The sequence below is a fragment of the Scyliorhinus torazame genome, chromosome 9 (assembly GCF_047496885.1).
Source record: "Scyliorhinus torazame isolate Kashiwa2021f chromosome 9, sScyTor2.1, whole genome shotgun sequence".
Taxonomy (NCBI): Eukaryota; Metazoa; Chordata; class Chondrichthyes; order Carcharhiniformes; family Scyliorhinidae; genus Scyliorhinus; species Scyliorhinus torazame.
Window position 1 is genome coordinate 21,245,098 of NC_092715.1, and position 13,386 is coordinate 21,258,483.

The 13,386-nt window shown below is 48.2% G+C and overlaps 1 protein-coding gene across 1 annotated transcript in view; it reads right to left on the reverse strand.

The window, feature by feature from the left end:
• LOC140429958 (uncharacterized) overlaps nt 1–13,386 on the reverse strand; it is a 234,301-nt gene that overhangs the window by 152,734 nt on the left and 68,181 nt on the right. The window contains exons 4-5 of the mRNA XM_072517548.1: nt 12,755–12,825; nt 7,302–7,868 (exon numbers count right to left, since the gene is read on the reverse strand). Of these exons, the coding sequence (XP_072373649.1) occupies nt 7,302–7,868; nt 12,755–12,825 (638 nt within the window). The remainder of the gene's footprint in view (nt 1–7,301; nt 7,869–12,754; nt 12,826–13,386) is intronic.

Genomic DNA, 13,386 nt, shown 5'->3' on the forward strand with positions numbered 1-13,386 from the left:
GTCCAGCGGCTGCTTCGGGAAGGCATAATCGAGGCCAGCAACAGCCCCTGGAGAGTTCAAGTGGTAGTAGTTAAAACTGGGGAGAAGCACCGAATGGTCGTGGACTACAGCCAGACCATCAACCGGTACACGCAGCTCGACGCGTTCCCCCTCCCACGCATATCTGACATGGTTAACCAGATTGCACAGTACAGGGTCTTCTCAATGGTGTACCTGAAATCCGCCTACCACCAGCTCCCCATTCGTAAATCAGACCGTCCATACACCGCCTTCAAGGCAGACAGCCGCCTGTACCACTTCCTTCGGGTCCCCTTCGGCCTCACTAACGGGGTCTCGGTCTTCCAAAGGGAGATGGACCGAATGGTCGACCAGTACGGATTGCGGGCCACCTTTCCGTACCTAGACAACGTCACCATCTGCGGCCATGATCAGCAGGACCACAAGGCCAACCATGCTAGATTTCTCCACACCGCTACTCTCCTAAACCTCACTTACAACAAGGAGAAGTGCGTGTTCAGCACGAACCGCTTAGCCATCCTCGGCTATGTGGTCCAGGACAGAGTTCTGGGGCCCGATCCTGACCGCATGCGCCCCTCATGGAGCTCCCCCTCCCCCACTGCCCCAAGGCCCTCAAACGCTGCCTGGGGTTCTTTTCATACTGTGCCCAGTGGGTCCCAAACTATGCGGACAAGGCCCGCCCACTCATACAATTCCCCCTGACGGTCGAGGCCCAGCAGGCCTTCGCACGGATCAGAGCTGATATTGCCAAGGCCACAGTGCACACTGTAGATGAAACACTGCCCTTCCAAGTAGAAAGCGATGCATCAGACATTGCCCTTGCCACCAGCCTCAATCAGGCAGGCAGGCCCGTGGCATTTTTTTCCCGCACCCTTCATGCCTCTGAAATTCGGCACTCATCCGTCGAAAAAGAGGCCCAAGCTATCGTTGAAGCTGTGCGGCATTGGAGGCATTACCTGGCCGGCAGGAGATTCACTCTCCTCACTGACCAATGGTTGGTAGCCTTCATGTTCAACAACACACAGCAGGGCAAGATCAAAAATGATAAAATCTTGCGGTGGAGAATCGAGCTCTCCACCTATAACTATGAGATTAAGTATCGCCCTGGCAAACTCAACGAGCCCCCAGACACCCTATCCCGAGGTACATGTGCCAGCGCACAAGTGGACCGATTCCGGACGCTGCACAACAGCCTTTGTCACCCAGGAGTCACACGGTTGTACCACTTCATTAAGGCACGAAATCTGCTCTACTCCGTCGAGGAAGTAAGGACAATCACCAGGGACTGCCAAGTCTGTGCGGAGTGCAAGGCGCACTTCTACCGGCCGGACTGCGCACGCCTGGTGAAGGCCTATCGCCCCTTTGAATGCCTCAGCATGGATTTCAAAGGGCCCCTCCCCTCCACCGATCGTCACACGGTAGCGTTGTGGATAGCACAATCGCTTCACAGCTCCAGGGTCCCAGGTTCGATTCCGGCTTAGGTCACTGTCTGTGCGAAGTCTGCACATCCTCCCCGTGTGTGCGTGGGTTTCCTCCGGGTGCTCCAGTTTCCTCCCACAGTCCAAAGATGTGCAGATTAGGTGGATTGGCCATGATCAATTGCCCTTAGTGTCCAAAATTGCCCTTAATGTTGGGTGGGGTTACTGGGTTATGGGGATAGGGTGGAGGTGTTGACCTTGGGTAGGGTGCTCTTTCCAAGAGCCGGTGCAGACTCGATGGGCCGAATGGCCTCCTTCTGCACTGTAAATTCTATGATAATCTATGATATTTCCTCAGTCTGATCGACGAATACTCCCGGTTCCCCTTCGCCATCCCTTGCCCCGACATGATGTCTGCCACCGTCATTAAAGCCCTCAATTCGATCTTCACTCTGTTCGGTTTCCCCGCCTCCATCCACAGTGACAGGGGATCCTCATTCATGAGTGATGAGTTACGTCAGTTCCTGCTCAGCAGGGGTATCGCCTCCAGCAGACAAGCTACAACCCCCGGGGAAACGGACAGGTAGAAAGGGAGAATGGGACGGTATGGAGGGCTGTCCAGCTGGCCCTACGGTCCAGGAATCTCCCAGCCTCCCGCTGGCAAGAGGTCCTCCCTGATGCACTACATTCCATTCGCTCATTACTCTGCACTGCTACTAACAGTGCACCGCATGAACGGCTATTTGCCTTCCCCAGGAAGTCCACATCCGGAGTGTCGCTCCCGACTTGGCTCACAGCTCCGGAAACCGCGCTTCTCCGTAAACATGTCCGACTCCACAAGACGGACCCATTGGTGGAGAGGGTGCACTTGCTCCACGCAAACCCCCAGTACGCCTACGTGGTGTTGCCCGACGGCCGCCAGGATACTGTCTCCCTCAGGGACCTGGCACCAGCAGGTTCCACCCCCACACCACCCCCTTCGCCCCCCCGTGCCACACTCCCCTCCCCCGTCGCTCACAACAGCACCCCCCCCAGGATCGTCCATCCCCCCTCTGCCCACGCCCGACGATGAAGAGGATTTCGGCACGCTCCCGGAGTCACCTTCAACCAGGTCAGCACCAACATCGCCGACACCACTTCGTCGCTCCCAGAGGAACATCAAGGCCCCGGACCGGCTAAACCTCTGACCGGTCCACCGGACGTCAATGGACATTTGTTTGCTTTGTAAATATTATCTCATTATTGTATCTAGTTATCCACCACCCCCGCCGGACTCAATTTTTAACAGGGTGTAAATGTGGTTAAACCACTGTTGTACCTCTATTAGAGGATGTACGGTAGAACCTGCACTACAGGTTCGCCTGTAGTCCCTGCCTGCCGGCTCCGCCCAGCAGGCGGGGTATAAATATGCGTGCCCTCCAGCCCGCAGCCATTTCGTCAGCTGCTGTGGGAGGCCACACATCTAATAGCAATAAAGCCTCAGTTTGGATTCAACTATCGTCTTTAGTCCAATTGATCGTGCCTCAGCCACCAATGGTGGAGCGATTAAAATCAGAGAGTGCATGTGGTCTAAACTGGAGGAGGCCAGATATCTTAGAAGGTTGTAGGGCTGCAGCAGGTTAGAGAGATAGGGAGAGGTGAGGCTGCAGGGATTTAAACATGAGGGTGAGAATTTTAAAATCAAGACACATCCCGACCGAGGTGCGTGTGTAACAATCCTCTGTGGGGAAACAAAAAATGTTTAAGTTCACCAGTGTTCGAGGTATTTGGATTAGTTTTATGTCTTTCCTCTGCATCGTCACATTAATCTAATCCTTAAGAGAGGGCACTGAAGAGGTTTGCAAGAACAGCTCCAGGGATGAGGAATTTCAATTATGTGGAGAGATTGGGGAAATTGGGATTAATCCCCTTTGAAAAGGTTAAGGGGGGAGGTGTTCAGTATTATGTTTTAATAGAATAAATAAGTTAATGATTCCACTGGCAGAAATGTTAGTAACAGGGGACACAAATTTAGTGGGGAGAGATGTGGAGAAATGTTTTTACACAGCACCTTATGATCTGGAATGCAGTACCTTGAAATGAAGCAAATTCAATAACTACCAAAAGGGAACTTTCGTAAGGTCTGGATTGGGGGCATTTGTTGATGAATGCATTGCGTTCAGTACCAGATGCAACTCCTCAGAAACTGAAGCAGTCCCTTTCCATACGCAGCAAGACCTGGACAATATTCAGGCTTGGACTGAGAAGGGGCAAGTGTTATTCATGCCACAAGTGCCAGGCAAATGATCATCCCCAACAAGAGAGAATGTAAACACGGCAGCACGGCAGCACAGTGGTTAGCATGGTTGCTTCACAGCTCCAGGGACCCGGGTTCAATTCCCGGCTTGGGCCACTCTGTGTGGAGTCTGCACATTCTCCCCGTCTGTGTGCGTGGGTTTCCTCTGGGTGCTCCGGTTTCCTCCCACAAGTCCCGAAAGATGTGATGTTAGGTGGATTAGTTTATTGTCACGCGTACCTAGGTACAGTGAAAAATATTGTTTGCGTGCAGCTCAAACAGATCATTCCGTACATGAAAAGAAAATACATAATAGAGCAAACATAAAATACAATGTAAATACATTGACACAGCCATCGGGTGAAGCATTAAGAGTTTAGTATGGTTATAGGAGCTGTAAGAAGATGATCTGTGTGAGAGAGCTCGCAGTCGCCGCATTCAGGCGTCATCTATGGGTGATCTGCACTTTGCAATGCAATGGCTTTTCTTTCTGCTTCCATACCTTTACCTCTGGTGGTCTCCCCATCTACAAGTTACTCCTCAGCAACATCTGAAGGCACAGTATTAGTTTTCACATGATGACACCCAGCTCTACCTCACAACCACCTCTCAACTCCCAACTGCTGCTAATTTATCAGATTGTTTATTGGACACCAGTCATTGTTTTCGATCACCACACCAAACTCTTTTCCCGAGCTGCCCCCAACTCCATCCCTCTTCCTGGCAAGTTTGAAATGAGCTAGTCTGTTTCAATCTTGGTGTTACGTTTGATCCCAAGATGAGCTTCCAACCCCATCTTCGTGCCATCGCGAAAACCTCCCAATTCCACCTCCATAGCATCTCCGTTACAACCTCCACCCTCAGATATCTGAGCTTCTCCAATTCTGGGCTCTTGTGCATTCCCAATTACAGCTGCTCACCAATAATGGACATGCCTCCAATTGACCAGACCCATCTCTAATTCCCTGTCTGCAACATCTACATTTCCACCTTTTACACATTCCTTCAGATTTATCTCTTTGTCCAAACTTTTGGTCATCTGATCTAATGTATTCTAATGTGGTTTGACATTCTGAATTCTCCCTCAGTGTATCCGAACAGGCGCCGGAGTGTGGCGACTAGGGGATTTTCACAGTAACTTCATTGCAGTGTGAATGTAAGCCTACATGTGACACTAATAAAGATTATTATAAACAAATCCCGGACATTCAATGGCATTGCCATTGCCGAATCTCCCACCATCAACATCATGGGGTTACCACTGACCAGAGACTGAACTTGACCAGCCATATAAATGTTGAGGCTACAAGAGCAGGTCAGAGGTTGGGAATTCTGCAGCAAGTAACTCATCCCTCTGACTCCCAAAGGCATGTCCACCATCCACAAGGCATAAATCAGGAGTGCGATGGAATGCTCTCCACTTGCCTGAATGAATTCAGCTGCAACATCTCAAATCGCTCAACATCATCCAGTAACTCGCTAGATTGGCTCCCCAATTCCCACCTCCAATATCCACTCCCTCCACCAGCAATGCCACCAGTGGCAGCAGTGTGTACCATCTACAATTTGCACTGCAGCAACTCCGCAAGGCTCCTTCAGCAGCACCTGCGAAATCTGCGATCTGTACCACCCGGAAGGCCCAGGTCAGCCCTCGCATGGGAACACCAGTGTTTGCAAGCAGGGCCCCCTCCAAGCCAAACACCATCCTGTTGGGGAATTACATTGCCAATCCTTCAGTGTCAAAATCTTGGAACCCCCTCCCTAACAGCACTCTTGATGTATCTATTTTCTATGGTTTTTTTATTTGTTCATGGGACGTGTGCATCGCAGGCTGTGCCAGCATTTATTATTGCCCATCCCTACTTGCCCTTGAGGGGACAGTTAAGAGTCAACCACATTGCTGTGGATCTGGAGTCACATGTGGGCCAGACCGGGTAAGGACGGCAGATTTCCTTCCCTAAAGGACATTAGTGAACCAGATGGGCTTTTACGACAATCGACAATGGATTTTTCCAGATTTTTTGAAAATTGTATTCAAATTTCACCATCTGCAGTGATGGGATTCGAACCTGGGTCCCCAGAGCATTGTCTGGGTCTCTGGTTTACTAGTCCAGTGACTATACCACTACTTCACCGCCTCCCCTTGCCATTTACCTACACCAGACGGATCCAGCAATTTAAGATGGTGGCTCGCTATCTTCTTAAGGGCAATTAGCAATGGGCAGTAAATGCTGGTCTGGGCAGCAATGCTGACATCCCACGAATGAGTAACAAAATGCTTGAGAAGGAGAAATCTCCAAGGCTACACAGAGAAAGGGGAGTGGGACTAATTGGCTAGCTGTTAAATATCAACAATTTGATATTTGATATCAGGAGCAGAGAAGTAATTCTCTGGGGCTAGGGGCGACTCAGGGCTTTTCACAGTAGCTTCATTGAAGCCTATTTGTGACAATAAGTGATTATTATTATTATTATTATTATTAATTGAGAATTGGCACAGTGGTTAGCACTGCTGCCTCACGGCACCAGAAACCCGGGTTTGATTCCGGCCTTAGGTGACTGTGTGGAGTCTGCACGTTCTCCCCGTGTCTGCGTGGATTTCCTCCGGATGCTCCGGTTTCCTCCCACAGTCCAAGGTTAGGTGGATTGGCCATGCTAAATTGTTCCTCGGTGTTCAAAAGATTAGATGGGGTTATGGGGATAGAGCGGAAGCGGGGGCCTAGGTAGGGTGCTCTTTCAGAGAGTCGGCGCAGACCCGATGGGCCGAATGGCCTCCTGCAATGTAGGGATTCTATGATTCCATTATAACAATGCTGGCTACCTTTAACAAGGTGACTTGAGTTTCAGAAATTAAAATCTGCTCTTCTGAGCCTCCAAGTGGCTAGAGTGTGGAACTGCATGCAGCCTCGAAGCAAGGTTTTTAAACTGAGAATTTACCAATGTACAGGCTTTTGTGAATGAAAAATGTGGCAATGGGTTGCGTAGTCTAAACAGGGAATCCCTATTACGGTGTTACGGATGTCACAGACATTTATGTGCAACAATGGTATCGACACAATTAACAACGGAAATCGCCATCAGGAATATATCAGGGTGTGTGAACACATCCGTTTCAATATATATACATGCTGCTGCTATGGGAAAAGAGTGAGATGGGGGACTAGCTCTTACAAAGAGCTGGCACAGGCACTGTGGAACAAATGCTCTATGCGAGAAGATATACTTCCATGCTTTCAAGATTCGATGATAGAAAGTGGCAGAGTAACATGTAACCTAAAGGAAAATTGGGAATCGAGGCAATAAAAGCAATGATCCCATATTAATCAGTGTAATTGTTTTAAAGCAATAATAATAACAATAATAATCGCTTATTGTCACAAGTAGGCTTCAATGAAGTTACTGTGAAAAGCCCCTTGTCGCCACATTCCGGCGCCTGTTCGGGGAGGCCGGTACGGGAATTGAACCCGCGCTGCTGGCATTGTTCTGCGTTACGAGCCAGCTGTTTAGCCCACTGTGCTAAACCAGCCCCAAAGCAGGACAAAAAGCTTTTAAAACATACAGTATTTGACAAACCTGATCACTGTACTGACCTTTACTGCAGTAAGCTGAGAAGATCCATCTTGATACACCATAGTTAAAACAATGACTGATGCGTGAGTCACCTCTTCCAGTACCTTAGACCTTTGTTCATTGTCTAGAATGAAGAGATCACAAATCTGTGGCAGAGGTGTTGATTTCTCCATCCCTTTGGTGCTGTGGCCCTGGTCATCCTTCGACACATTGTACACCACTGGCTGTTTCGGCGGGAACATGTTTTCTGGCTTCTTTACACTGTGTTCTGTCATAGCCCTTTTCCTTTTGAGACGGTTAGCCTTCTTCTCAGCTGTCTTATCCTCAGCTGAGCTGACTCTTTCCCCTGCTAAGCCCAACATTTTGACTGGCCCTGGACATCCCTGGCTAACTGAAACGTTCTGTTGTGCCAATGCCTGATGTTGCAGTGCAGAACCTGGAGAGCCCAGACAGACAGCTGCTCCTGGATCCCTCATGTCTAAATGAATGGGGGCATGTGCTTCTGGGCATTCCTTACCAACTAGATTAATCACACTGTCTCCAAAATGTTGAGAAGTTCCTTCTATTCGTCGCCAGGAATTATTTTTCTGTTAAGACACAAATATTTGCAGTTTCTTCATTTCACCATGAAAAGCATTTAAAAAGAAATTAGATAAATACATGAGAGAAAATGGAATAGGATATGTCGATAGGGTGAGGTGAAGGAGGAGGCTCATGTGGACCAGCAGAGACCATGGGCTGGATTCTCCGTTACTGAGACTAAACGTTGACGCCAGGAGAGCCTGTGTGGTCTTTCACAACCGTAAAATGGTGTGAAATACTCACCAATTCCAGTACTAGTGAGGGACTAGCACTGGCGGCAACTGAAACTCCAGCCTCCCGCGCCGAATATAGCCAGAGAATGGCCGGGTCCTGCGCCACGCATGCACGACCTGCAGTGATCATGCCGTACAACATGGCGCCGGCCGTGCGTGAACCCAACCCGCCATCCGCGACCCCACAGCCCACCCAGTCCCCCCAGTCCTAGCAGAAGGCCCCCCCCCGCCCCGCCCCGGCCAGTGGCACGGATCCTGGCCGAGTGTGGCGACGCTAGACACAGTCCGCAGCCGGCCTGCCGGGTTCCCGACCGCTGGGACTACACGTGTACCGCGCCGTCGGGAACACGGCCCATCGGGGGGGGCGGAGCATTGTGGGTGGGCCGTTGAACGGCGCGTGCCATGATGACGGCAGTTTGGAGGGGGCGGAGCATGGTGGACCGACGTCAAACCGGCACCGGCACCAATATCGGCCCGAAAATCCATTCTCTGCCCGATCACCGAACACGATTCCGGCGTCAGGCTACAGAGAATTCCGCCCCATATGTTTCTGTGCTGTAAATTCTAGGTAAGGTGCAATGGCATAAATTAAATTACAGGGATGTACATATTCTCACTGAATATTATTTGAATGGATGGAAAATGCAGGAAATGCATGATCATATGATGGAGATGGTGCTCCTGTGGTAATGTCACTGGACAAGTAATCCAGAGACCCAGGCTAATGCTTTGTTGACGTGGGCTCAAATCCCACCATGGCAGCTCCCACTGAGATGGTCCCTCTCCCCAACCACCACCACCATCCCCTGGTATTTTTTGTGGGGTCAGTGTGGGCGCACCTTGTTTGCATGAGACTGGCAAGCAACTATGCCAATGTTGGCATATCTTAGATACCCAGACCTCTGCTTCCCGGAGACCCCTATACAGGAGCCACTTGTTTCCAGCCCCCTTAAAGACTTTGAGAAAGCGAGCCATGTTCTCTTGTTTAAATACTCAATCTGCCACATGTGTTCCATCCTCTGCTCACTGTCAAGGGAATATCCCAGCTGCATTCAAAATCAGCCAGTCGTTCAAAAAATACAATCTGGATGTTCAATCACCCAATTAACGTCCAAGGCATTAATATATTCCTATGACAGACGTAATGCTATTAAAGAGATTGATTCACATACAAATTCAAATTTAACGACTAAATTACCTTTTCGAAAGCTGCTGGATGAATCACAAAGCCCTCAGGCAGTCTCCTTTAACTTTATTTTCTTACATTTGGCTTTAGAATTTTTCAATATTTGATCTTGCAAACATGAATTATTAAAAACTTCACTTAAATGAAGTGCTTCCCCCTGGCTGGAGTGTCTAGTTGCTATGGGTCATGGTCCCAGGACAAGGCAGCTACGCAAGACTGAGATGAGGACAAATTCCTTCATTCATGGGGTTGTCAATCTTTCTCTAACGGAGAAGACTGTGGATCTCAGTCAGTCAATCGGTATATTCAAGATCAAGGTTAATAGATTTTTTTTAAATTTAAAGTACCCAATTCTTTTTTTTCAATGAAGGGGCAATTTAGCGTGGCCAACCCACCTATCCTGCACATCATTTGGGTTGTGGGGTGAAACCCACGCAGACACGGGGAGAATGTGCCAACTCCACACAGACAGTGACCCAGGGCCGAGAGCAAAGGCAGGAGTGCTAACCACTGCACCACCGTGCCACCAGGTTAATAGATTTCTTTGACCACGAAGAGGATCAAGGTATATGGGGAGAAGGAAAGTGGAGTTAAGATAGAAGATCAACCACTAACTGAACAGTGGAGCAGCTTCAAAGGGTCGTATGGCTGACTCCTACTCTTATTTCTTATGCTCTGTATGCAACAATTTGCATTTAGATAGCACTTTTAACATAGTGGGGTGCTTCATAGGAGCATTATCCATCAAAGTTTTACATTGAGTCACATAGTATATTGTGGCAGACGACTAAAATCTTAGTCAAAGAGGTAGGTTTTAGGAAGAATCTTAAAGGAGGGAGAGCGATAGATTGGTGAAGATGTCTAAGGAGATAATATCTGAGTTTAGGGACTTGGTTGTTGGGGCACAGTCGCCAATGTCAGAATAATTAAAATGGGGTATATTCAAATGCAGAATTGGAGGGTAGTAGAGAGAGTACAGAAGAGATTTACATCAATATCGCAGGAATGGAGAATTTCAGACAGGCTGGTTTGTTTTCTTTGTAACAGAGAAGGCTGAGGGAGGGTTTAAAAATAGAAAGAAAAGCAAAAGGGTCTTTTTTACAGAAACAACCCAGAGCTAAGTCTTACGGATGGAAATACAGTGAAAGAAATGTGCTGCTAGGCAGAGCAGACAAAAAAGAAGCTATCGTAGAGTCATTGCATCATTATGGCACAGAAGGATGCCTTTCGGCCCATCGAGTCAAGTGTCGAGCAATCCAGTCTGTCCCAATCACCCACTTGGTGTCAGCGGTCCCGCAGGTTTATTTCTCTCCAGTACCCATTCAATTTCCTTTTGAAATCATTCATCTTCCACGACTCAAAGTGGCGAGAATCTCCAAGAAGATCGCGCATATACACACTGACATCAAGTTTCTACAAAGATGCAAGAAAGCAGACAAGATCCCGGAAGGACTACATATCACAAACCCACTCAAGTCGACCTACAACACAGACTACGCTGAGAGACTCTGCCGTCGCACCTCTCTCACACTCCTCAACCACCTCGTCCGCCAGCTCTACAGCAGACGCCGCAACCTGGAAACCAAGATAGAGTCCATATTCTTAACTTGTGCTCAGGACGCAGCAGACCAGCTGCGGGACATCGCCAAACAGACGTGACAAATACTATGTCACCTATATGCACACCAAGAGCAGGAAGCTTGAGAAACTCGGCATCACCACCACCAGCAACCAAGTCTCCCCCGGTACCACAGTAGAAAACAATACAGGGAAATCCATTGTCAACTTGTCGGACTACACTCTTCAACCAGACAAAATCAAAGTCCTCAGCAGAGGGTTCAATTTCTGCACCACCACCAAAATGAACCCATCAGTCTCGTGGCAAACACGGAGGAATTCATCAGGCGAATGAGGCTCCGCGAGTTCTTCCACAGACCCCAAGAGGCCTACAGCAAACCCAATGAGACAACCAATGAACGGGAACAGCAGACAGAGAGATCTGTGGTGCAGCAACCGAAGAAGAAAGAATCAAATTGGACCCCTCCGAAGCCTGCTGCCCTACACTCGACATGTATGTTCAAGCCGTCAGGAGTTGCGTAAATGCCTGATTCATCAGTCACAACATCTCCACATCATTGCCACCCTGATGGGCAGTGAGTTCTAGGTCACTGCAACTCACTGCATATAAAAGTATTTCTTCACATCGCCTCTGGATGTCTTGCCCAAAACCTTAACTCTGAGTCTTCTGGTACTGTACCAGCAGCTAATGAAAACAGCTTTTCTTTGTCTACCTTAATTAAGCCTATCGTAATCTTTTACACTTCTATCAAATGTCCTCTGAACCTCCTTTGTTCCAACACCAGCATCTCCAACCTAACTTTTTGCTAAAATTTCCCATTCCTGGAACTTTTCTGGTAAATCTCCTCTGCATCTTCTCAAGGACCAAAATATCCTTCCTAAAGCCTGCTGGCCAGAACTGGACTCAATGCAGTACACTAACCAGAGCTTTATAATAAAGAAAGAAAATGCTGTAAAATCTACTGCGCTGTAATGTTCTATGTTCTATGTTCTAAGCAGGTCTTGAATATATTCAAGAGGCGGCTAGATATAGCACTTGGGGATAATGGGATCAAAGGCTAAGGGGGAGAAAGCAGGATTGGGCGAGTTGGATGATCAGCCATGATCGTGATGAATGCTCTTATCTTCTATGTATCTATGCCTGACAGCATCTGTGGAGAGAGAAGAGTTAGCGTTGCGAGTTTGGATGACTCATCGTTAGAGCTGGCGAGAAGTGGAAAGAGAATGAGATTTATACTGTTGTGGCAGGAGGGGTGCCGCTGTAGGGCTGGATAGAGGGCCAGCAATAGGTGGAGGCTAGGGAGTGATTAACAGAGATGTTGTGGACAAAAAGACAAGGGAATGTAAATGGGAGATTTCATGGCTAAGAAGGGTGTTGATCGTGGCACATTAAGAGATCAGAATGTGTTAATGGCAGAACAAAGGTAAGCAGTGTGTCAAAGGAAAACCTGGAACAGGGCACAGGTGGCCCAGGTGGGGTGGGGGAGAGGAGGCGGTGGTCAGGGAAAACCAAGATGGAAAGCGGGATAAAAAGGGAGGATGGGAAAATGAATCGATGGAAGAAATAGAATAAATTAAAGCAAATAAAAATGGGGTGAAGGTGGAAGAGGCAGTTCACAGTCTGAAGTTGCTGAACTCAATGTTCAGTTGAGTTGTTGGAGGTTGCGTCCCTTAACACCTTAAAGTAAAAGAAAAAGTTTCTATCCAGTTTCTATAACAGTTCGGGAAGATGTCGGATGCCATGGGTCAGCACTTACTAACGAAGCGTCAAGAGTTAAGGGACAGAAACAATTAAAAGTTTAATCGGTGGTGATAGTCCCAGCTCAGTGTTGTACTAAGAAAGTTAATAGCCAATTCTATTAATGATATAATACAATTTGACATTGATGTTTACCTGTGGATCAGACGTTTGGGCCTCTTTTACGCTGAAGAACATTTTGTGCGGTCTCTCCACAATTCTATTCCCTTTAACAAACAACAAGAATCATTCAACCTCGGATCGCCATTTCTTTATTCAGGCATTTCTTTATTCAGGCAGCCAAAATAATCATGGTAAGAAGTCTTACAACACCAGGTTAAAGTCCAACAGGTTTGTTTCAAATCACTAGCTTTCGGAGCGCTGTTCCTTCCTCAGGTGATAGCCATGATGTGGAGATGCCGGCGTTGGACTGGGGTGAGCACAGTACGAAGTCTTACAACACCAGGTTAAAGTCCAACAGGTTTGTTTCGATGTCACTAGCTTTCGGAGCGCTGCTCCTTCCTCAGGTGAGGAAGGAGCAGCGCTCCGAAAGCTAGTGACATCGAAACAAACCTGTTGGACTTTAACCTGGTGTTGTAAGACTTCGTACTTCCTCAGGTGAATCACCTGTGGAAGGAGCAGTGCTCCGAAAGCGAGTGATTTGAAACAAACCTGTTGAACTTTAACCTGGTGTTGTAAGACTTCTTACTGTGCTCACCCCAGTCCAACACCGGCATCTCCACATCAAAATAAACATGAGAAAAGTATGCAGCTCACCCCATCATGTG